Genomic DNA, 25,554 nt, shown 5'->3' on the forward strand with positions numbered 1-25,554 from the left:
TCTTCCTGGGGTTCGGGTTCAGTCTCTTGTGGTTGGACTGTGGGGCTAGGGGAGACTTACCTGGCATGAGCGATGGCCGCCACCCACTCGTCACAGTCCTTCGCATCCTCTGTCCTCAGCTCCAAGGTTTTCTGGTTCTCATGGCTGAAGTTAACTGTGAAATAATGCTGCACCAAGAAGACATCTCTGATTACTGGGGTGCCCACGGAACCAGCAGCGTCTCCTGCTGTCCAGCTAGCTGTTTGCACAGCGCTCGTTGCCACATGAGCTGGGCACAGATCCGTCACGTGTGGTCATCTGAATGCCACTCTAGTTAGCACTTTCAAAGTCTTGACTAAGGCGGGCTTTGCGTGAGGAAACGGAACCTAGGCTTAGGGCAAGAACCCACAGAGCCCTATTTGCAAACAGATTGCAAAAAGCCAGGTTTCCACGTCCGGTGTGCTAGAAAGAAGGCAGGAAAACACCCCAGCACAGTGGCCGTCCCTTTTGGGACCTGGGTACCCATTCAGTGCAGCGCGAGAATTTCCTAGCACTCTTCTAGGTCCTGGGCTCAGAGCGAGGAGCACAGACGCGGTCCCTAGCAGGGCCCACTGGAAGCCGTCGCTGTGTGGGGCATGGTGACCAACTTAACTCGCCAGCAGGGCGTGCCCCCTGAGCTCCCAGATCGCACAGGAGCCAACAGTCGACGCGCCCTGTGATACTGTCACGTGTGTTACTCCATGGAAAGCTCTTAGAATGGTGCCCAAAGCCTAGTCAGCACGCGTGCTGCTGACATTAAGGAGGTGCAGGGATCCTCACTGCAGTGGAGATGAGTGAGGGGCTGTGGGCGAGAGAAAGTCACCCTCGGATTCAGCCCCGGGAAGCAGAGGGCTTCCCGGAGGATGGGCGTTGGTCCAGGTTCTAGTTCACTTGGATGGAAGAACGTGAGGGGCAGCACGGCTGTCTGGAGCACACAGCAGGGTTGGGGGCGGGAGGGGGCCATACAGTGGGAATAGGGGTGCCAGGCTGGGCAGGGGCGTGGGGCAGGGCAGTGGACTGAGTGGACGGACGGGTGGGAGGAGAGAGCCAGGATAATTCCCAGGCTTCTGGCTTGAGCAACTTGGTGGGTGGGGGTGCCACAGACTGGGGCACTGGCAGGGTAAAGTGCAGGTTTACAGGGTTGGGGTGCTGTGGGGGGTGGGCTTGCAGACTGCGTGCCTGGGGGCCGTCTCTCTAGGCTGCACAATGGGGTTGAGGGGCCAGCCTGTGGAGGCCCCGTGGGTGCAGTCCTGGTGAAACAAGAGAGGAAGGGAAGGTGGTGGGGTGCAGGGCGGGACCCCCCAACCTGCCCATTCGGAGGATGCCACACTCAGTGTCAGAGGGGGTGTTGTCATCGTCCCTCTGTTCCTGGGGGCCCGGGTGGCAGGGAGCAGCAGTACAAAGTGGGGTGTGTAAGTATTTTTAGCTGCTGCTGACATTTACTGTATTTTTGTTATTGTCAATCTGGGTGGCAGCCAGGGTGTGTGTGTGTGTGTGTGTGTGCGCGCGCGTGTGTGTGTGCGCGTGTGGAGGGGGGGGGGTGGTTGCAGTCAATGTCTCTCACTTGTTTCCTAGGAAACAGATAACTGGGGCTATAGAATGAAATGTCAGCCACAGCCTCAAATAACTGAATTCGGGAGGCCCCCTGCGCGCTCCTCCCGGAGAAGGAAGCAGGTGGAAAACAGAGCCACAGGTGGACTCCTAGCGCTTCCTCATCTCGGGCACACGAGTGCTCGTCTCCCATGAGCTCATTAGTTCCTACACTCGCCACCTGGCACAGGTATTGTTATCTGTCATAGCGCATGGACCTGAGGCTCAGAGAAGTCGAGCCATTGCTTGCTTAAGGCCACACAGCTAGAAGACAGAGGGCCCCAGGTAACAAAACGTCACTGGGCACTGACTGCTCAGCCAGGCCCTGGACTTGGCACGGGGATGTAACGATAAAAAAAGTCAAGGTCACGCCCTCCAGGAGCCTGTAGGCGGCTGTGACCTGGGGTCGTAACTCAGAAGCAAGGCTGTCTCAGTGACACAGCCTGCCTGGCCCAAGGCAGGAGTGGCCTCCATGGAATTGGAGTCGGGGGAGGGGCCGGGGCGGGGCAGGAACTCCATTGCTGGCCCAGGTGGAGACCTAGATGCAGGTTTTGTCCTCAGGCTCCGTTAATTACCACCGGAACTGCTCCCAGACCATTCTCCCTTCTCCTGAAGCTGGTCTGCATGGGCCCTTGTTCTTCGAAATAAATTATTCCTGACCAGGAAAGACCCCCGAGCCTGGCGCTGAGCCTGGGCCCTGGCACGAGGGGCCCTCGTTTGCATTCGTCACCACAACACAGGAGCCTGGCTTATTAATGACTTACTTGATTAATAGCAAAAGCCACAAGCAGGTGTGGCCTCTCAGGCATGGGTAGTGGCAGGGGCCAGCGGCGTAGGACTGCTGGCTCTGGTGGTGGGTGGGGCCCACTCACGCCAGAAAGGCACTGCACAGTCCCTGGAAGGAATCTTTTCTGAAACTTATTCCACCACGGGACACTTTTGGTGTCATTATTTGGAAGATCCATCAACATTCCATCAAGCCAGTATTCAGGGGAGTCCACTTTGGAACCTGGGTTCACCTGTATTATTTACACTTGGGGCCTCCAACATGTCTCTTCACTTCTGTATTTTCTCTTTCACAAAGGGGGGGCATATCGCCGCCTCACGGGGTTGTTTAAAACAGGTAATATTGTGAAAGCTCCTGGTTTAGAAAAGTTCTCAGTAATGGTCAGTCAACCCATTGAATCATTTGCAAGGTCCACACAATGGGTGCGGTCAGCCTGTCAGTGGCAACTTAGGAAACACGCGTGCGTGTGCATTCACACGCGTGTGCACGTGGCATCCCATAATAGCCTGTCTGCGTGGAATCGGAGAGTATTTGAAAATACGGTCTTTGCAGATGGAATCCAGGGAAGATGAGCTCATACTGGATTGACCAGAAGAGGGACATTCGGACACAGACACACAGGGGAGAAAGCCCGGTGAAGAGGGAGGCAGAGATGGGACAGACGCCTTTGCAAGTTCAAGTAACGCCTAGGGTCACCAGCAGCCATCAGGGGCTGGAAACGCAGGGAAACCCCCCACCTACAGCCTTCAGACATCAGCCTTCTGGCCTCCAGGACTGTGAGTCAATTTCTATAGTTTTAAACTCAAAAAAGCTCCCAAATCACAACACCCACATGTGTGGCTACACACACACACGCGTGCACACACACAATTCAGCCACTGCTGTGCAGGTGAGGTGTGGGAGAGGCTTATAAACTGACTAGTGAGAATTGTGCTAAGATGAAGGATTATTATGAATCAGCATTTTTGGACTTCTTTGTATCATCTTCAGCTCTGATTTCTTCCTCGTTCCTGGTATCAGCTGGCCACCGAGCTCTGTGCTCTTTAATATCGCTGGACTCTGCCTGCCCCTGTTCTCACCAGCACTCCCTGCCTTAAAGCCAGCAGGTCCCACCTGGACCATGAAACTGCCCCCTTCTGATCTCCCAGCCCCTGGCCTTATCCTCTCCAATTCATCCTGGGTGGCCAGAATCCAGATCCCCTGGGGCTCCGCTCATGGTCCCCTCCAAAAGAAAAGGTGGGCTGGGGCCAGCTGAAGGGCTGGATGTCGTCACTCGGGGGCCCACCCACCCAGGGGCCCACCCACCCCTTATGAGGTTCAACTCTGGCGCCCTGGTCAGGCTGGGCCAGCGTCTCCCCACAAGTCCAGGCTCCTCCCTCCTGCCCCACCTTTGGGGATGTGGCCCCAGCGGGCACTGCGCCCCAGCCAGCCCTCTCTGCCAGATGCTGCCGCTGTCCCAGCCCACAGCGGCCATGCTAGAGAGACCCTGGCCACGTGCATGCCCTGCCTGGAGTCATCATGTCCCTCTCCTCCCTCAAGAAGGGGCCATCTGTCCAGGCTGCGCCTTAGGTCCTCCTGGACACCCCGATGCCCTCTCCACCTCTCATCCGTAGGGTCCCAGGGAAGCTACTTGTTCTGCAGCCGTTACAGGGAGCGGTCCCATTGTGACCCAGGCCAGGCCACCCCGAGTGTCTTCCGACCTCTCTCACTGCTTCTGCAGCATGGTTGGTGCTCAGCTGCGGGCTTCTCTCGGCTGGGCTTGGCACACGGGAGCCTCACTAGTTTCCCAGACGAGCCTGCTCTGTGGAAGTGCGGGCCTCTCCTGGCCCCACTGGTTCTCCCACACCAATGCAGAGAGGAGTGCCCACCCACGAACAGCCCTCACCTGATGTGGCTCCACACACGGGCTGGACCCCACTTCATGACCCTGTCCCCTCATTCCACCCACGCTCTGCCTCTGAGCTCTCAAGTCTGAGACGCCCCAGGGCCTGGGCAGTGCCCCAGGACTGCTGAGTCCCAACGCGGAGTGCCTGTCTCAGGCTCCTGGCTAGCTCCCATAATCCCACGGGCCCAGGCCTGAGTCGTGCGGCCACAACTGACCTCCGAACACCTTACACTCCCTCACCCCTGTTCCCTGCTTGCCCCGCCACAAATGGGGCTGAAGGACGAAGGACGTGGGAGGAGTGACCGTCATGTCAGAACTTAAAAGCCCAGTGCAAGCCCCGGCCCTGAGGGTCGGCCTTGAAGGCGGCAATGCTTGAGCCATGGCCTGGGTGCCCGTGCCAGTATAGCCCTGAGCGTTCTGCTGTAACGTCTACTCCTCCAGACCTCAGCGGTCACTCCTGACTGGGCCTCAGGCACATCGTCCAGCGTGCCGTCACAACCCACAGCCTGCCCTCACCTTCCTACTGCCCACCTCTCTGGGTGTCTGCTGCCCTCAGCTTCTGTTTGTAGTCACAAAAGACATTCATTCCTTCACTCATTCATTTGCTCTTCTAAAATTAATTCGGAAAGGCTTTTGTTTTAAGGTCTGAGGTGGATTTTCCAATTTGAAAACAAAAAGAACAAAAACCCTCAAGTAGGAAGTGTCTGCTTGGAAACAATTATCTCATTGTTGAGGGGAAGAGGTTGCAGGAGCCCTGCTGGATCCGCAAGACCTAGTCTTTGCTTAGAACTTGCCGAATTTACCTATCGGCCTGGATGTCCACTGACCTTGGCCTAGAATTGGGAAGCCCGGTTCAAGTTCTGACTCTGACATTTACTAGCAGTGGGAACTCAGGGCCTGGAAGGAACAGACACTGAGGGACCTGTTGAGAGATGAGCTCCCTGTGTCTGAGCGGCCAATGGGGAGTGTGCCTCTTGCACCCCACAGCTGCAGGGTTACGCACCCTGCAGTGGTCGTTCCACAAGACGCAAAGTGTGGGAAGGGCTTTGCAGGCTGCAATCTGAAAAGGTGCCTTATGAGTGGTGGCTGGATAGGAAGGTACAGACACACCACTTGGAGCTTTCAGTGGGTGAGAACTTGACGCTCCCGGCCGTTGCCCACCGAGCCCAGGTGTGGCTTGGCTGTCGATGCAGTGTGACCCAGCCTGTCCTGACCAGTACTCCGGCGGGGATGCCACCACCGAGGTCCAGATGATAGATGACAGCAGCCTGGACTGGAGCGGTGGAGGAAGACAGGGACATACGTGTGGGTCTGAGAGAGATTTAGGACGTAAGACTGATGGGGCTGGTGACGGTGTGGCCACCAGAGATGGAACAGTCTCCTGCAGCAACCATCTTGCTTCTTTGAGCGCCATCTTGCTCAGACTTTTTCAGAAACCCACCAGTCCTTTGAGTTAAGACTCACCATCCTATCTTTAGGTCCAGGGTCAGAGCTTGGTGTTGACTTGCTTCAAAGCTGCCAGAGACCCAGGTGACCCACTGTCTCTCTGAGGAAGAGCTGATCATAAAGGTGAGAACTGATGCCGTAACAGCTAGTCTATCTATGAGACCTACTGTTTTGTGCTAGGACTTTACAAACAGCACCCAGTTTACTACTCGGAACAGTACTGCAAGGCAGGATCCTGTCACAGATGGGAAAACTGAGGCTCAGCAAGCTTGCAGACCTTCCCAAGCATGGAGGTGTTAGAGCCAGGGTCCAAAGCCAATCTGTGTGGCTCAAAACCCATGGCTTTTCCCTAACGCTGCCTTGTTGTCAGAGGCTAAGTCCTTAGTGAAGGAGCTGGGAATAGAGGCTGTGCCTCTGATGGGCTGTATGAGCCTCCCTGAGTGGGGGATGGGCAGTGGGGCTGTCCAAGGCTCCCAGCTGCCCCCTGCATGAAGTCATCCTCACGGAGGTGTCTGGGCATTGGCAGTGGGCCTCTCAGGTCCCCGTGTCACCAGTGCTCCTGCATAAACTTTGGGGACTGAGCCCTGATCCTGGCTGTGTGCACACGGGCACCAGCGCCAGGCCCCCAGATTCCAGGGAACGGGGCCATGGGGTCCTGAGCCCCACGCTCAGGGGATCTGAGTTGCCAAGCTCTCACCCAAACAGAAACAAAAGCCACTTCACAAAAGGCACCAGAGTAACCAATGGTGACAATTTTTCACTGTCGTTAATTCTTTTTCTCTCCTTTTATCTTGGCAGAGGACAATAAGCTCAAATAGCCCTGGGCCTCCCGCCCCACCCAAGTCTTTTTGCCATTTGCAGTTAAAAAGCTCAGGTTTGGGAGTCAGGCAGCCCTGGGTTCACGTGCCAGCTTTGCCGTGTGCACTCTGAATGAGTTACGGAACATCTCCGAGCCTCAGTTTTGTCATCTCAAAAGTGGATCAACAGTATTAATCTCACAGGGCTGCTGGGATGGATGGTTAGGGGAAGTGCTGGACCTGGCACACAGTAGGTGCTCAATAAATTGTTTCTGAGGGTATCTTTGGTTTGGTGTTTTGAAGTGCTCCCCATTCACACCTGTCAGAGCTGCAGGGTACTCAGCAGTGACTTTCGCTGAAGGTCAAACTGTTTAAAGCGTTGATAATGAAGAAATTTTGTGTGAAACCCTAATATGTACAGCCTTAAAAGGGCCTGGTCTGATTGATGGGTGTGGCCCTCGGCGCTTCCCTACCTCCAGGTAAGTGCACTCAGGTGAGGGGAAAGGAAAGCCTGCTCTGCCTTCAGGCAGCTCTACTTTGATCTCCTGAGATCCCGCGAGACACTGCAAGATGGGCCTCATCGCCTCAACAGCCCACACCTGCTCCCGCGCCCGCCTCGTGCCCCGTGCACGGTGGCTGGGGGAAGTGCGCCCACTCGGGAGCAGGGTTCCACCCGCCCCGTCACGCGGGTCCCGCGGGCTGTCCACCCTCGTGTCCGGTCAGCGTCGCCCCACAGCGACCCCTTAGTCCTCTCCGGGCCTCCGCATCTGTCCCCGCGCGCGGGGCCCGCGGCCGCAGCCCCTGCAGACGTGAGGACCCCGGACCGGTAAGTGACGCGGAGGAGGGAAGCGCGTTGTGAACGCCAGTGACCGGCGGGCCGCGGCTCGGCTCCCGCGGGGGCGGGGACGGCGGGCTCTGGAGGAGCAGGGCTCCCGACCAGAGTGACCCCAAGGGCTCGCGGCTGTGTGGACACCAGGACCCGTCTTAGTTTCCTCTGTCCCCAAGGACCTGGCACAGGTCTGGCCAAAGCGGGTACCGCACCAATGCATGGTAGTGGCGTGCGCGTTCCGGCGCGTCTGTGGACAGTCTGTTCCCTGCCCTCGCCTCTCTGTCACCATACAGGGCAGTGACCTGGTAGCTCCTTGTCCCAATAAAGGGATACTACTGGGCTCTGCAACCTCGCTTCAGCTCCAGAAACGGTCGGGTGTGGGGAGCGGACATGGAGACCCCACACAGTGACTGCTGGGGCCGCGCTCACGCCTGGGTGGCTGGGCCTGGTCTGGAGCCGCGGGGCTGCCTTGCTGGCGCCCCCTGTAGGTGTGTGAGGGTGTTGCTTTGAGCACAGCCTCGTCCCTTCCGTTCCGGTTTGCCCTTCTCGGATTGGCGAAGAGGCTGGATGTGCCAGAGCAACGGGAGGCAAGCTTGTGAAGCCAGGAGCTGCAGGGCGAGACAGTGTCTCATGTCAGCCACTGCGTGGCTGGGCGGTGCCACCCTCACCTGCGAGCTGGGCACACTCACAGCCTTAGGGCACCAGTCATGTGTCCTGTGATGGGGACCAGAGGTGGGTTTCCTCTTGTCTCCAGGGAAAGGCATCCACCTGCTGGACAACAGGCCCATGGGCCCCCCCAGTTTCTGGAGCCTGCCCTCCACACCAGCGCCAAGACTCTGCCTGAGGGACCTGCCCGTGTCCCTTCCGTCCCACGCAAATCAGGAGGCGCCTGGGGTCCACGTCGTAACCCCTCCTAGTTAAGGGGTGAGGGGAATGCTGGGGTTGCCTTGGTCAGCTCCCCGAGCGAGAAGCTGGGGCTGGCGGTTTTATTTCAGGGGTATCAGAACAAGGGTGAGAAAAGCCAGTTTGGGGTAACTCCATGCCAGAGCAGGGCAAGAGACACCAAGGGTCACCCTCGAGGGATGTTGAACCCAAACTCTTAAGCCCAGGACCCTGGGCTCCAGCGAGCGGCTGTAGGGTTGGGAGGTCAGCACTAGCAACAGGGCCCAGGCCAGGGAAGGGCCTCGCAGTCTCCAGTGGGTGCGGGAACATGGCCACGCCAGTCTGGGTTAAGGAGGCCTGAGTTCTGGGACACCGGGGCAGCCCCGGGTGCAGTCAAACCAGTGTCCATACAGCGGGAAGAGTGTGGGCGTGGAGTTAGGGTGGGCCTGGTGTCGGCTTATCTCACTGGAGAGCAACTCCACAGCATGAGGCGCCCAAAGTTAGGGGGCGGGGACTGTGACGATTAGGCCTGTGGCACAGCACAGGGCCTGGACTGGTGCCCAGTCCGCCCCCAGGACACGAAATGTGGAATTTACATGGGATACACCAGCAAGTTCAGCTCAGTAAGCATTTCCTGCACACCTACTATGTGCTGACTCACCATTCCTGCCATTGCGGGGCTCCCAGCCAAGACTTGGTGTCTGTTCTCTCACAGACTATCCCTGGTGCTTCCAGGTGGGAGCTGCCCACTTAGACCTGGGTAAGAATGACACCCTGCTAAAAGCCCATCTTCACCAGGCACTAGCCAGTCCAGTCAAACAGCAGCCTTTTGGGGGCCTCCTAGCGTGCTGGCAGGTTTCGAGTCAAGGCTTCCTGGGGGCCCAGAAGCAAGCCAGGTTCAGCCCAAGAATGGCTTGGGGCTGGGCCTCTGGGGGGGGGGGGGGGCTTTGGGGCATCCAGCTCAAGGAGAAACTGGTGCAGCTGCTGGGGCCATCTGTTTTACTCAAAGGTTTAGAAAAGAAAAAGTTATAACTGTTTGTAGACCACAGGCCAAAGGAGCAGGACCTACTTTTCCACATGAGCCAAACGCTCACCCTGGAGTCAAATGGAACATCTGGACAAGTGTAGGCCACGGACGAAGCGGTTTTAACAGAAATTTGCACCAGAGCTGGGCCGTGCCAGACCATCCCCCACTGCTCTCAGCCGTATTCTGTGCCCTTGTGCCCAGAGGGCCCTCCTGTGAGCACAGGGGGCCTCTCTGGCTGCTGAGGTTCTGGGAAAAGCGCTCTGAACGTGTGAGGACCATCGATTGGTCTGGCACTGCTGTTCCTCCCATAATCCCCTGCTAGCACGATCCAGTGCCTGAGCCACGAGCTTAACGATTGGGAGTCAATGTATTGTAGGAGCTCATTTTCAGGAATTCTTAGACATTGGGTGAATTCTAGGTCTGATTCTGCCACTGACGTCCTCTGTGAGACATGGGAAGGAGGGCTGTATGGTCTCTCTGAGGTTCCTTTCGGCTGTAACCGTTTGGGTCAGGCCTTTATTCCTTGTCCAGATGGGTACAATTGAGATCCAACTAAGATTTACCTAGCTCCAACTACAGTGTATATTTCCATATACATTATTGAACTGCATTCGCAAAGCCCCAGAACTGTAGGTGTTTTGACCACCATTTTGTGGATTACAAACGAGGCTCAGAGTTCAGTGTGTCAGGTTAGGTCCCACAGACAGGAGTCGCCTCCCCGAGAGGCAGTCTCAGGCCTGCCTTTGGCTTTCAAGGGGCTGAGAACAGACAGCCCAGCAGCAGTTTCCTTCCTCCAGCCTTCTCCCCTTGCCTGCCCAGGAGCTCAGCCCTGGGCTCTGGCAGGGGCTGCCGGTGGCTGGTAGAACACACAGGTGGACTTGGCGGGCAGGTGAGGAAGGGGTGCGTGCGCCTCTCTGGCCTGGCTCTCCCGGGAGGGCCCCCTAGACCCCACGTGTGCTTTCAGCTTAAGGAACTGCCTGCCCTTTGCTTTGCCATCTGGGAGCCATTACCTGCCATGTGGCTTGTCATCCCCAGAAACTCACCCTCAAATATTCCCGTCCCCATCTCCCAGCCCCCACAGGCTGAGGTCAGGGAAGGAAATGGTGTGCTGCAGAGACCCAGCTCAGATCTGTCTTGACAATGTCTAGGGGGAACTTCAATCAATCCTTTTATTTCAGCCAATTCAGTCCCCGCTTTTGCTCCCCCCCCACCCATCTGTAAATAGCAATGGCTTCTGAGATCACATTTTTTTCTCAGAACCCTGAGGTAGCCTCACCTCCTGGCATGACACTGGGCATGTCAGTTCCTCTCTCTGGGCCCCAGTGTCCTCATCTAGACCCATGGACCTCAGGTTCCTCCCAGCAGTGATATTTTAGGATCCGCTGTCTCGTACCTTCCCAGAGGCAGGGGGATGGCCCAGAGGCCTTTGGAGAGGAACTGAGCTCAAAAATTGCTGTCTCTCTCGCTGTCTGGTTGTTCCCACTCGGCGGGTGCAGGTGCTCGTCCCACCCTCCATGCCAAAGGCACACCCCCACCGGGTCCAGGGCCAGATCCAGGCCTGGCGTTTTCGCGGAGCAGCCCGGGAAACGCGAGTGAGCGCAGCGCTGTAGCCCAGACTGCGGAGGTGGGGGAGGGACAGGGGGCGGAGGAGGAGAGAGGCACATTTGTCCCGCGGCCTCCGCAGCAGCCCTGGCATGTCAGTGGGGTGCTTGGAACACCTTGGTTTATTCCTCTGGTCTGGGGCCGCCTGGAAGCCCATCACAGGTCAAAGCATCGAACCGACCCCTGCAGTCCTGCAACCCCCCAACTTGGCAGAGCTAGTGCAGGCTCCTCTACGCTCTGGGCAGCGGCAAGGCAGGGGCACAGCGCTCGGACGCCTCCATCTCACCCTTCCCCCGCCTCAAAGTGGGGGGGTGGGCATTACACCTCCCAGGTCTGGACAGACTATGAGGGTCTTTAGGGCCGAGGGCCGAGAGTGGGGGTGGGGAGCAGCATTTTGGGCAGGATGCGGGTCCACCTTCACCTGTCCAGCCCCCGGACCCCATCTCCCTTCTACATACCTCCTCCCACGGAGGAGCTCGCGGGTGAAGGGCGGCCGCAGCCCGCACCTACACTCTGCCCGCAGTCTCTGCTCCCTCTGCCCACCGCGGGGTCACCCGCCCACTTGAGCCAACCCTCCCTTGGAGCTGAGAGTGCCGAGGGCGCGGAGAGTACAGGAACCACAGTGGGGGTCCCACCGAAGGCCCTGATCCCCGAGGGCCGCACCCGGGCGCTGAGCTACCGGGCGCTGCGCTGGCCTCACCTGTTTCTCCAGCGGCTCCTTGGCCGAGAGCGCAGGCTTTGGGGAGGGCGCTCGGTCGCAGACGCAGCCCTCCAGCAGGTAGAGCCCAGAGGGCCGCGAGCTCGAGTCGCTTTCGAAGTAGAAGAGCAGGTTCTGCAGCAGCGCAAACCACTTGGTTTGCCATTTTGTGTTGTCCGAACTCCGCTTGCTCAGGTAGCCTTTGCGCGTGCCGTCCTTGCGTGCCAGCAGCCCCAGGGATGCGACATGGCCATCGTTCAGCCGGATCCCTTTCTGCATGGTGCTCGGAGGCCAGCTAGACCCCACGCGCTTACATCTTCTCCGCGCGGCACTGGCAGCCCCCTGTCCGCGCGCGCTGCCTCCTTCTCGTTCTCCCCTCCCCCCCTGAAATAACTACACTCTGGGATCTGGCGCCGAGTCGTGGCTTTTGGAATCCAGATGTGCCATTCCCCGCTGGAACCTCTTCTCTGCTCTGCAGAGCCCGGGGCCCCAGGAGATGCCGCGAGACCCTCCCCTGGCACCTGGGAAACTGAGGGAGCGGCGAGCTGCGCGCTGGCGAGGGGCAGGCGGAGTCATGTGACGCGATTCCCTGGAAGAGCCGGTTTCAGCAGCGCGGACAGGGACACGCACACAGCCCGCGAGGCGCCGCGCCGCGCAGGCTACACCTTGGCGCCGCCTCCTCCTCCTCCTCCTCCTCCTGGACACACACGCACAAACACAAACCCTGCCCGTCCGCCCCGGTCTCCCCTTCTCCCCTTGTGGGGTTAAAAAGCAAATCAGATCAGTTTTCGTTTAACCCAATGGGAACCCCGGAGCCTCGCCCACCGCGAGTGTGCGTCTTTGCGCCCGATTGCGGTGCTCTGTAGACCTGGGGTCAAGTCCCAGTTTTCATTTTCTCCTCCAGAGGCCGCCTCCCGGTACTTGATCTTTCTAATCCGAGGCGGATGGAGGAAGGTGAATGGCGGAATAGACGTAAAAGAGCGTTTAGTCCTAATCTTGGCATAATCAGCCGGGTCACACTCATTTCGGCATCCAGCCCACTTACAGTGTCTTCCCCAGCGACATCAGGACAATACAGGCTATGAGATGGGGGAGGGGAGCGTCATTTTATTTTGAGTATTGCCATAATCACAGGCGCCACCCCCAGCGCCCTGAGGCCCGGCTGGCGAGCCGCTGCTGGGAGTTTTCTGCAAATACCCCCCCTCAAAGCCTGAAGGCGGGCTTCAAACGCAGGCGCCAGGGACCATGGGAGCCTTCAAATAGCTGCGCTGGCGCAATGATACCTTAATGATAGATTTTCCGTTCTTATTTTTAGCTCGCATTCGCCTACACAGTTACACGGCGTTTATCCCAGAACGTCACGGCGCCCGCTTGCTGCGCTGCCGGCGAGCCAGGCGCCGGAGCGGGCAGCGCGCTGCTGTCTGCCGCAGAGGCAGCGGCCGCGCTCGGACAGGGGGGCGCCCGCCCGCCGGCCTATCTGCCGTGCGGCTGGGCGAGCGCAGCAGGCGAGAGATAGGAAGGAGGGAGGGACACCATCGTCAGCACCGAACCTGCGAGCTCCCCTTTCCGCACCCCCCACCCCCGAAACGCGCGCGCGCGCGCACACACAACCCCCCTCGTCTGGTGCACCCTGCATAGGCCCAGGGGAATCCGCAGAGAGACCCCGCTGTGGAGAACTTGGTGCTGCCCTGTCCTGGGCACCAGGGCGCAGGCCTGCGTTCCTGGAGGTGGGGGTGGGGGTGGGACATTGTGGGGGGAGGGGGTACTGTGTGAACCTCAGTCTGTGCTCTCGGTGCACACACTCAGGGCTGGGGACTCTCTTTAAGGACCCTGGAGGCTGATCTGTCTGCACGAATAATGGAAACAGAGGGCAGATGGCTCAGCCTCTTCATTTAGTCTGGATTTTCCCAAGAGGGACCCTACACTGTGACCACTTTCCTTCTCGCTGGCCTCTTTATAGAAGCAGGAGGGAGGTTCCTACCAGGCTCTGTTCATCTAAGCTCTTATTAGAAAGCCGGACACGAGGCCAAGGAAACTTCTAAGTGCTTTTAGATCAATGAGGTCATTTAACCCTCACAGACCCTGGGGAGTAGGTTTTCCTCCCATCAGCTCCATTGTACAGATTGCCCAGGGGTTAGAGACTTACTCAGTCACTCAGCTAGGAAGTGACAGAGATGGGATTTGAACTGGGTCTGTCTCCAGGGTCTCTAGAGCTGAGTGGGTGGTCCCTGAGTGGCAGGGTCTCTTGGTCTGGCCAGAGCCAAGGCTGGGCCGCATAGAGGCCTCGGTGCACTCTGAACCTGGACTGCATGTCAGAATCACCTGGGACATTTCACAAGCAAAAGGCCATGTGTTGTCTGTTTTCATGGGTGACCCACTGATACAGCAGAACCAGTGATACGGTCGTGGGCACGAACCACCTGGGGTCTTGTTAAAATGTAGGTTCTCATTCTGGCATCTGCATTATGAACAAGCACCCAGGTGATGGGCCACTGCTGGTCTGAGGCCTACACTTCCAAGGATTTAGGGCACTCAGGAGGTGGGAGGGGTAGAATCCCTCTCCTGCCCTCTCCCCTCATCCCATCAGTGTTCCTGGAGCCCCGCATCTGTGCCAGGCCTTGGGCTGAGCCACTGGGGTCACAGTGACAAATGAAACACAGTCCTTGCTTTGTGGCATTTAGGCCAGCCCAGGGCTCCGTCTCTGTGGAGCCCTTTAGTGCAGCAGGAACAAAACTATCCTTCCCTGGGTCTGGGCAGAGTATTCGACGGAAGGTGTACATAGGACAAGAGCCGAATCTGTTCCAGTGGGCCTCAACCCTGAGGCACTTTAGAACCACCTGGAAAGACTGGAAAAATCTCTGTGCTCACTGCACCCAGGCTCGGTAAATCACAGCCTCTGAGGGTCAGACCCGGGCATCAGTACTCATGACAGCTCCCCAGGGGATTCTAGCGCAGCCAGGGCTGAGAAGGACTGGTCTCAGCGTGTCCCAGAAAACCCCCCTCGAGCTCCACCCCCCCACTGGTACTGGGGGGCTTACAGGCCCCTTCTGGATGGTCTTGAAGTTCGCGGTGGGAACTCTGGGAATTTCTGGGGCACCGCGCTGGGCTGGGCTCAAGTATCGGTGTCAGAGAGGAGGTGGCAGCAGCCCAGACACTGTTTGCTTCATCTGAGCTGTGTGCACACTGCCATGTCTCCAGCTTTCGTGGGCTCCATCTCTGGGCTCTGCTGGTCAGCTTCACCTGGGCACTCACATGCAGACACTCGGGGTTCACACCTTTATGTTCCAGCCAAGGAGAATAGCCGTATTAGTCCGTCTAGTTCTAAGTGTGGTGCAGGCTCTTCGTAAAAAATTAACACTGTATAGAGAATAAAGAGAGAACTCCTCTTATACGCATTTTTGCTATCTAATCTCCTTGACTTTTTTCTATGCTATTTACCCAAATGGGCTTCTATAATACAGGCTATTTTATACTCGCAATCTCTCTCTTAATAGTATGTGGGGACTGCACTGGGTGGGCAAATTCTTTATGGTTAGGCATTTACGATGTTTTCAATTCATGGTTTTAGAAAATAATATTGCAATTAATATCTTTGTATATACATTTCCTTCCCTTAGGCTAAATTCCTGAAAGTGGCATTTCTAGGTTAAAGGAGTGTATATATTTGAAACATTGGTGCGTATGAATAGATTTCCAGACAGAGCTTTTACTCTTTACATGGCTATTGGCAGTAGATGAGACAACCCATTTTTTCATGGATATTGTCCATGAAAAATCCTGGATATTGATATTATTGATCTCTGAAATATTTGCCCATCTTGAAAGGACAAAAATGGTATCCCTTTCCTGTATTAATTTTCATTTCTTTTGTGGCTTGTGAGGTTAAACATTTTTTAAATGTTTATAATCATTCCTTCTTTTATGAGTTTCTTGTTAATATCCTTTGTTTAGATGTGTTTTTTATCTTTTTCTTGTGTATTTATCACAGTGGTTTATTTATACATGAGGACCACCGATCAACTATCATAAATGTTGCAAATAATCTCAGTTTGTTGCTTGTCTTTAATCGTGTATATCTATGTATTGTGTATGTCTTTATATGGATTCTAAGAAATTTCTAAGTTTGGGTGTAGACAAATCTTTTTCTTTATGATTTCTGATTTTAGACACACTCCCCTTGTGCCAGCTCCTTCAACATTGAAACATTTGCCCATATTGTCTTTTCTGTTTTTATAGTTTTATTTTTTTCCATTCACGATTTTAATTCATTTGGAGTTTATGTTTGAGAGTGAGGTTGGGATCTGGCTTAACATGAATTTTTCCCAAGTGGCTGGCAAGTTGTTTCAACCTCGCTTATTTGGATAACTCAAACTCTACCACTGATACGAAGTAACGTCTGTATCACGTACCAGATTCTGGTCTGTTCTTGGAAGTATTTCCACACATAGCTTTTTGTCCCATTATTCTGTCCATTCTTGTACCACTGACACATGGTTTCATTTCTATTGCTTTAAAACTTCCATTTTGTATTCTGACAAAAAAGGAACACTGTGTCACTTTGTTCCAGTGTTTTCTTAAATATGGTTTTGTATTTATTCTTCAAGGTTAATTTATTACTTATTTTGTCAAGTTCCAGAAAAGTGTCATCAAGATTTTGACTGCAATTACATTGAAAATATTTATTGATTTAGGAAGAATAAATAATTGTACAGTGTTTTGTCATCTTATTCAAGAAAAAGGTACACCACTCTAATTCATTGTCCTTTAAAATCTTATGAAAGAATTTTATACGTTTCTTTACATACGTCTTGCATATTTTTTTATTTTTTTGGGGGTATTTTACGTTTCGTAGTTGCTAATGGAAATGTGACTTTTTTCTATTTTTAGAAAACTGGGCATTATATACGAGAAAGCTCTTGCTATTTATTTTGCAAGCTGGTACTATCCTGAATTCTTCTTGTTTCTAAACATTTAATTTATCTGTTTGGATTTGCCAATTGGACAGTGGAATACGTTTCCCAATGTTTAGGCGTTTGTCTTGGATTTCTTAGATAAATCCCAATCCAGGGTGGATTTTTACATTATCATTGGTTTATTGAGTTTCTTTCTTCTTGAGTCAATCTTGGTTATTTAAATTTTCAAGATCATTTATTCACATTTTCCAATTTATTACATGGACCTGAACCAAACATTGTCTTACAATTTTTCTAATTTTCTCCATCTGTGTTACTTCTTTTTAGGGGCTGATTTTGTGTTACTATATTATATCTTGTATTTCAAGGGTTTTAATTATTTTATAATTAAGACTTTAAATTTATTTGTCGAGTCTACCCTTTTCCTAGCTCGTTAATATGCACATACATCTGTATTAAATTCTTTGCCACTTTCTTTAAATTGGCTCTGTTTTTCCCCAACTTCTTGAGTGCTTAATTTATTTTTATTGTTTTTTATTTAGTAGGTGTTTAAGACTATGCCTTTTATTTTAAGTGCAGATTTTTTTCAGATCCAATAGGATTGCTCTATACATTTCTGATTACTATTGTATTAAAATATTCTAAAGTTAGTTTATTCTTTAGGTGGATAGTTATCAGAGTTTAACTGCATACCTCCCGAATTTCCATGAGGATATTTTTGCTTGCTTTGGCTTAGTTGTACTTCCGCTACATTGTGCATGCAGAATGTGGCCTGCATTATTTCTGCATTTGAAATTCATTGTTGTTTTTGTGCTATATATATGGTCAAAATTGCGATTGTTCCATGGGCCCCAGGAAAGAAGACACAGGCTCTGTTCACAGGGTACAGGGTTTGACAAGTGTCTAGCAGCTCGGTGTAATAAGTGATATTTTTCAGGAACAAATCCCTAATTCAGGTTTCTGCTGTGTGCAGAAGCTGCAGCTGACGGTACGGGCTGTGAGCACCAGGGCTGGGCAGAGTTGGCGTCCCCTCCTCACACAGGCCAGTGTCCCTGTGGCTCAGGGACTTGCTAATCCAGAGCTCAGTAGCAGACCAGGAAGCAAACATAAAGGGCCTCTGAGTCGCTGAGAGGAAAACCACCGTGTCCATGTTCTCCAAGCCCTGTTTGGACCAGGATCAGATCCCCGAGGCCTTGCCCATTGCCTCTGCGCTGACACCGTCCGCTGCCTGCCAGTGACCTTGGTTATCAAGTTCCCAGCCCATTGAGGGATAGGAGCAAAAAATTCACGGGTAAGGGAACCAAACATGTGGCTCACAGCTCAGAGGAACAGGTACCAGTCCCCCATAGTGAGTTATCAGCTTCCCGTGAGCACAGGGCCCAGCGCAGTGCGCTAGCGCAAGCTCCAGGTGCTGAGTTGGTGCCGGGCCTCTCCCGTTTGCCCCTGCCAGCCCAAAGCTTTGGAATAGTCCCGTCGTTACACTCTGCTCCCAGCCATCCAGCTTGAGTGTTCTCTCTGTTTCCTGCTGGACTCGGCCTGATCAGAGCTGGCAGGACTCTGGGGAATAAGTCCAACCTCCTCAGCTTTTGATTGGGAAAGTGACATGCTCAAGGTCACACAGAGTTCGTGCTGGCTAGAACCAGACCCCAGGTCTCTGGGGTCTTAGCCCTGGGGTCTTGCCTCTTTAGTATTCTCTCTGGGTCAAATTCTGTTACATATAGAAGACTAGGATTGACTTATAAATGGGCAATAATATGAAAAATAACTCAAAGGTTTACCACCCCCGTCATTGGAGTGAGACCCATCTAAATGTGATTTTTTGAAGCATTTTAGGGGAGCGGCAGGGGAGGTAGGTGTATGTGCTCTGCTCTCATTTTCATTCAATATTCTTTTCCTTCTTATCTGTATTTTTTACTTTTTGTAATAAAAATTTACTATAGTAAAGACTTCAGTCAAAAACTTCTCGTGCATTAAAGAGTTGGCCAATTTTCAGCTGTTTAGAGTTTACCCATCATAATGGTCTAGCTCTTGAGAGTTCAAGCGTGTCCTGGAGGAGAGATTTACTCAGTTGCTAGATGAGGAATAGCTGTTCCCAGCCCCCATATTTATTCTTTGGAGTAGGTTTCTTGCAGAGTCCAACATAGGAGAGGCTTTTAAGAAAAGGAACTCAGGGATTTCAAAATCAATCTATTATCATTAGGCTGATTTTAGCGTTTTAATTCAAAAAAGAAAAATCAGTGAGAGAATTTCTTGTTGTAAGCGAGGCGACCAAAATGAATAGTCACTTAATAACTGCTCAGGAGGCCCCACCTTCCAAACCTCAGACCTTGTGCGGTCCCGGACACAGGGCCCAGATGCAGACTTTAGAGAACTCACCCTCTCATCGGACCCCTGGGGCAGACCTTGACGTAGACAGCCCTGGTTGCACTCAGAGAGGAAACAGGGGGTCTTCTCACTTTGTTTTCTGCATCTCTGTCTGTTAGCTGAGTCTGCAGTGTCCTGAAGCACCACCAGTGTGCTCGCTGGGGACCCCCGCCACACTGACGCTCTCCTGCAGGGCCTGGCCTTGCATTCTTGTCTCAGCAGAGCGAGTCGCAGGGGTCAGAAGGAAGGTCGGCATTCGCCACTCCTCAGTCAGCTGGCCGGTGCTCTGGGTGTTCCCCCCACCCCTCCCCACGCACGTCCCCACTGGGGCTGAGCTTCTCCTGAGGCGGCTCAGCTTGACCTCTTGGCTTCTGTAGCTCTTTATGTAACCAGGCGCTAAGTGCTCTGTCTGGAGGCTGGCTCCAAGGGCTTTCTCATCTGCAGACATCTGCGCCTTAAAGCGAAGGCCACATACCACCGTCCCTGTCTCCTGTCTGCTCACGGCGTCATTAGGAGTTTTGAGGAGCTGCATTGTGTAAGCGAGTCTGCCAGCTCGTCACCCATGAGTCCTGAGTTCTCAGTGACACTTGAAGAAATGCCCAGAATAACCTCAGCCAGCCAGAAATGCATAAGCAGGGAGACAGCAGCTCAGACATGCATTTCTGGAGACCAGTGGTGATCGCATCTAGAAAACCCTTGGACATGCTTGTCGCTTTCTCCAGGGAGATCAGACAGCCATGGTTGCCTCCGACCACCTTCTCAGCACTCCTGTGAGGAGATCACAAGACGTGAGAGTTCTCGTGCTCAGTCGGTGCGCTGAGACGCAAGGCAGTTACGGAAGCTTATAGAAAAGGAAGCAGCGTATGGAAAAGAGTCACTCAGTGAATATATGCAAAGGGGAGGAATGAAGTTGGGGAGAGCGAATCATTCATTCAAGCATGTATTCAACACACTTCATCAAGCTTCTACATGCCAGGCTTTTCCAGGACAGGGACAGATACAAAGATCAGTGCAACAGGCCTCGCTCTTTCAGACCTAGGAGCCCTAGGTCTGGTGAAAGCAGCAGACACCCAAGCAAACAATTTCAGTGCCACATGTACAGTTGTTCAGGCGCTTCACTGCACAAGGCGCTCGGCTGAGGGGGCAGGTGAGACCTGAAATGGAGCCTTTGCCACGGTGAGGAGCCGGGTCTGCCTGAGGAAGGGGTGCCTGTTTCTGGTGGTGAAAAACCTGTGTGGGGAAGCCCTGCTCCAGCCACAGCACCCCAGCCCCACGTTTCAATAGCACCATCTTCTGTCAACCATTCCCGATTCACAAACGGATGTCCTGATGGTCGGCAGCAGCCTCCTGCTCTGGGCTCTAGACCTGGTTGGTAAGACCCTGTGCCGCTTCCCTTGGGCGCTTCTGCAGTGTCGGGTGGGCCAGACGGGTGTACAGCCCTTCCCACTCACAGGCTGGGTGGGTGAGATTTCTGGCGGAGCACCTGATAGGCCTGGTTCCTGATTTCACACCTGGGGCCGGACGGGAGCGGAGAGGAAGGTCCGTAAAGGCAGGATGCTGCAAAGAGGGACCTCCAGCCACGCGCGCGCGCGTCTACGACTTCCTCAGGACAGAAGGGGCGCCTGAGCCCCAGCGCAGTAGGCCATTCTTGAGGGGTGTGACTGCCACACAGAGAGCAGCGGGTGTCCTGGGCCACCAAGGTCAGTCTAAGAAGCAGGGTCTGGGTCAGCATTGGCACCGGTGGCAGCGGGTCCCAGTGGCCTGGGGTCACTTGGCACAGACTTTCCTGGTTTAACAACAGTAGCCCTCAGAGCATCAGGCACCAGCTGTGCTGCCGGGGCCCACGGGGCTGAGAACAAGAAGCCGAGATGGGAGGTGCCCTGGCTGAGGCGGAGACGGTGTGGCCCGGGACAGGGCGTGGGTGGGACAGCCAGACACCTGAGCTCCAACCCCTCTTCCGTGGTGGGGTGACTTTGGACACAGTGTGACCCTTCCCTGAAGTCTGTGTGCCCTCGTCTGTAGCACGGACACGATACCCCCCACTTTGCAGATGGGCCAGAGCATCCGCATCACCCAGGGCCTGGCTCAGGGCAGAGGTGCTTCAGTGAGGGCTTCTGTTAACCTGAGCGGAGTCTGCTGAGTACGGTGCGGGCATGGAGAAACGGCAGCCTTCTGAGAGGGGCCGTCTGGGTGTCTGCACTTTATTAAGATGCCACCTTTGGCCGCATCTCTGGAGAAAGGGGCTTAACAACCAGCTTCTGTGACTCCTGCCTTTCTCGGAAAGAATTCTCAGTGACAAGCGGTGACCAGGGGATCTGGACGTGAATTTCTGTTTTGGTGTCGACAGTGTCAAGTAGTTACTAGCAACATGTCTGGTCAGAGCGGGACGGAGAGGACAGGGCTCTGACTTCGGTAGGAACTGTGTTCCTTTGTGAGGCGCACGTGAGAAACCTGGTGTTTGTCGGGGCTTCAGGAAGAAAGCGTCATCAGTGACAGGAGTGACAGGAGAGGGGTGCGCGGCTGGCACTGACACGCTGACAGGACATGGGGGAGGGAGTAACCGCAGCCGGCGCCCAGCACTGTGTGGTAAAATCTCATTTGATTCTCCTAACACCTGCTTGGGCGGGATGTTGCCCCCGGTGTACAGAAATGGAAACTGAGGCTCAGGCAGGAGACTAGACCAGACCGGGTAAGACAGTGAGAAAGGGGTGATGCCAGCACGCTGCTGATGGCCAGGTCATTTCTGCACAGACACAGTGTGACACGGAGTCAGGGGTCTCACAAAATATCAGTGGTGGGGGAGCACAGCTAATGATGCAGGTCTGGGTTTTCTCTGTCTTTTTTGTTTCCATTTGTTACTTTTTTCTATTTCTTGATCCAGTATGGGAATACTGAACCTGAGTGTGTTTGCTCCTATGACAACTCTGCACGGCCTTCCCTGTCCACAGGCAGGTGAAATTACTTCATCCGTGTGGAGTGACATGTCCAATGGCCTCCTAGCGGGACTTGGAGCTCCCTGACAGCAGGACACGTCTCTGATTCACCCCAGTGCTTAGAACGAGGCCTGCACTTAGTTGCTACGCAAATGATGACAGCGTACCCTGGAGGAGGCCTGGGATCCAGTCCCGAGGAGACGGGCAGCGCTACTGCAGACAGAGAGACGAGTCTGGGGAGAGGAAAGCTGACCGAGCGTCCACCCTTTCTGCACCCTCTCAGTATGAGAAGCACACCAGGGCCTGACACATAGTAGGTGCCACAGAACGACTGATTGATTAATGGCAGGAAGGTCACAAGCAAATTCTGTCCGGGTTCTCTGTCCCCATTAGTTTCTTTGCATGGATGGTTTGGGTGTTTTTGGCTCAGGCATACATGGTTCAAAGGGCAAGGAAGCAGAGAACTTACAGGGGGCCCCCAGGCATCGTGTGCTATGTGTAGATGTGCCGTGATCCTGAAAAAAACCCAGGGCTCTGGGCCTGTAATAGTGGGTCACTTTGATCCCAGGGGCCAAAGAGTGAACACTGGACTGAGGGGAATGGCGGCTGCACACCTAGCCCCACCCTGTGGGACCTGGGTTGACGGAGACGCCCTTGCCTCAGAAATGAATTGGTCCCGCGTCTGGGCACGGCTCGGCTGAATTTTCAGTAGGGCGCCTGGGGTTTGTGGAGGGACACAAGGCTTCTTGTACACAAATAGGTCAAGACGCCGTCAAGTGTGGGCAGCAGGGGAACCAGTCTCGTACTGATGGGAGGGGCGGTGAGGGGGCGGATCAGCGCTGTGGAATGTATGGCTTAGGGGAGACGGCACGATGGTATCCAATCTCTTTTCTGCCACAGGGCCTTTGCATGTGACATTCCCGCCCCCTGGCCTCCCGTTCCTCTCCTTTGATGATTAGCTCCATTTTGTTCTGTTGGCCTCAGCTTATGTGTCGTTCCTCAGAGGGCCATCCTATTATAAATATATGTATAAGTAGATCTCCCCCTATCCCTTACTCTCTTTTCTCAGGCTCTTATTCGTTACTTTCATTACATGTTCTAGAGTTCGTAATCATTTTACTTGTTTGTCTGTTTACTTGTATTTTTAGACATCCGTTTTCCCCACTGGAATGTAAGCTCCATGAGGACAAGAGTCATGTCTGTCTGGTCACCATGCCTCCTGCCCGTGCCTGTAGTGCCCGGCGGGGAGTAGCTGGCCATCCGAATTGGGAGGACGTTGGGTTGATTGAATGAAGAACGATGTAACTGGTCTAGGTTCCCCTTGAACTTCGGCTGCCTGGAAGCAGAGCCAAGTTTGTGCTGCGGCTTAGCAGCTGCCCAGCTCCTTACAGGTGGTCTTTCTGTGTGCTGCCTGTTTGTCTGCCTTCACCTGGCTCAGGGGACACTTTCTGTGTTGACCTGGGTACTGATGCTTATAATTTATGGTACGAATGACTTTCCCTCCTGATTTAAAGCAAACGCGATAGCGCTGCAGGCGGCACACATTATCTGTGTGTAATTTCCACAAGCACAGCGGAGCCGTGGCAATGATGTTTGCTCTTTCTCGGGCTGTCCTTCAGCAAGAACCCTGAGGTCAGGCCCTGCTGCCCTTGGGGCTGCCAGGGGCACCCTGCCATGAGTGGACAAGGGCTGTGGCTGGTCTCCATAGAGCTTTTGTGCAGACGAAGGTGGGTGGACGCAGCACTGTGCAGACGGGTTTGGCAAATGGAGAGCTGGCTGGATTCAGTTCCGTCTGCCCCCTTGGTTGAGTGTCTTTGTGTAGTGAATAATATGCACCACTATACATGGTGGCCCGAGTGAAAGGTCGCGATGGCTGGGGAGGTCCCACTTGCCTCAGTGGCTGGGCCCCTTCCTAGAGGGCTTACCCCAGCAGGTAGTCAGATGTTGCTTCCCTCAGTCATAGCGGAGCCTGGAAGCCCTCTGGAAAACATGGTTGGGAGTCGACCAGGAGTTTGGGGGGAAAGCAGCGTTTATCAGGTGTCTAGGGTGCAGCAGCCGCTGGGCCGGGCACTGGGTGAGTAAGACCCCGTTCTTTCCTAGAGTCTGATGAAGGGAACAGACAGGCAAAAAAGTAGGAACAAATTCTTTACAAGGAAATGACTGCAAAGATGTGGGAGCAGAATGGGGGGCACGTGACCCTGTGACCCTGCCTCAGGGGTCGTGAATGGCTCCTTGGCGGACATACTCGGAGGAGGGTCCAGGCCAACAGAATGAGGGAAAGGCGCTTGAGGCTGGGAGAAGAGCCCGTGCAAAGGCACAGCTGAGACTTTGCGGTTGGGCTGAGGGACAGAGGCAGCCGAGGGTACCCTGAGGTCCTCCTGCCCACCCACCTCGTCCAGCCAAAGAGGCCCAGTGTCGCCTTTTCTGCGACGCCTTCCTTTGCTTCCCTAAGTCCCTTCCGTGACTCTGTGATGTGTATTCAGCCTGGTAGGCAGGTCCTGGCACTGGGCCATCCACCCAGGAGCCTGAGTTCATGGAGGAGGCCCTGGAGGTGGGGAAGCCCAGGGCTGCCTCAGCTCAGGTGTCTTTCCCTGCAGCTAGCAACCAACCAAAATGCCTCGTATGATGTCACTCGGTGGGAAGTCCAGAGGTAGGAGTTATCAGGTTAATAGGGCTCAATACTATGACATTATCCAGGTTCCTAACATCTGTCTGCCTCCGCTTCCCATAAGCACTGCCAAGCCTTGTGATTGCAAGAAGGTGGCAGGAGTTCCGGGATTCCCACCCAGGCCCACCAGTGTCCAGGGGCAGAGCGGAGCCATTTTTTCTGGCACCTGCTTCCTAGGCACGCAACCCTTTCCCAGAGGTTCCTGAGCGGAGCTCCCGTCACATCTCATTGGCCAGAATTGGGTCACATGCTAATTCTTACACCAACCTGGCAAGCGCCGTGATTGGCTTAGACTGATCGGGACCACCCATGTCTGGAGCAGGGGGCGGAGTTACTTTGCCCTGCAGCTGACGGGCTGCAAGGACCAGCTGTGACACCTGCAGGGGTGTTGGGGAAGGGCAGCCTTCTGGGGAGCTGCTGCTCACAAGGAGAGCCTGACAGGGGTGCTCAGGGCTCCGCGGGAAAGCTGGGGAGTGCGGGGAGCAACGGTGGAGGCCGGGCGGCCAGTATAGAGGAGAAACCCACACTAGGATGGTTCCAAAGGGTGCGCAAGGGAAGGCTCCAGGGCTGGCCTCAAGCGTCACATTCGATGCTGGCCAGGGTGAGGTCCTGGAGTGCTAGGCTGGATGACTTAGCAGCCTGGGCATCGAGGGGGCAGGTGTGGCCGGGGGCCTGGTCTGTAGGAGGGAGGCTGTGAGGCTGTGGAGACTACGCAGCCTGTTTCAAACCTTCGGCCCCCACAACCCACGCGCCAGCCCTGCCACCTACAGTTGTGAACTCCTCAGATGGCACAGCCCTGCACGAGCAGCAAAGGGAAAACCCAGCCCTCTTTCAGTGAAACAGAGGAGTTTTCTGCACTGACTGTCCGCCTGGCTTCTCCAACTGGACACCTCCAAAGCCCCCAGTGCCCCACCTCCCCTGCCAGCCAGGATGGCTAGAGCAGCTGGGGGCTGGCTGGGCTCCTCTGCCCCAGGCTGATCCCTGCAGGAGGCTGGCGGGCTTGTGTCATGGGGGCTGCCTTCCGAGAGGGCGAGGGCTGGAAGCTACAAGCTCTTAAGGCCTGGGCTCAGGCTCCTACACCCTCACTCCACAAGGGCACCACTCTTTGTGTCATCT

General features: G+C 54.6%; 1 protein-coding gene across 1 annotated transcript in view; it reads right to left on the minus strand.

The window, feature by feature from the left end:
* RASGRF1 (Ras protein specific guanine nucleotide releasing factor 1) overlaps positions 1-12,419 on the minus strand; it is an 82,365-nt gene extending 69,946 nt beyond the window's left edge. The window contains exons 1-2 of the mRNA XM_019640004.1: positions 11,564-12,419; positions 61-167 (exon numbers count right to left, since the gene is read on the minus strand). Of these exons, the coding sequence (XP_019495549.1) occupies positions 61-167; positions 11,564-11,839 (383 nt within the window). The 5' untranslated portion in view covers positions 11,840-12,419. The remainder of the gene's footprint in view (positions 1-60; positions 168-11,563) is intronic.
* Positions 12,420-25,554: the final 13,135 nt, after the last annotated feature.

This window comes from Hipposideros armiger, unplaced genomic scaffold (assembly GCF_001890085.2).
Source record: "Hipposideros armiger isolate ML-2016 unplaced genomic scaffold, ASM189008v1 scaffold_48, whole genome shotgun sequence".
NCBI classification, from domain to species: Eukaryota; Metazoa; Chordata; class Mammalia; order Chiroptera; family Hipposideridae; genus Hipposideros; species Hipposideros armiger.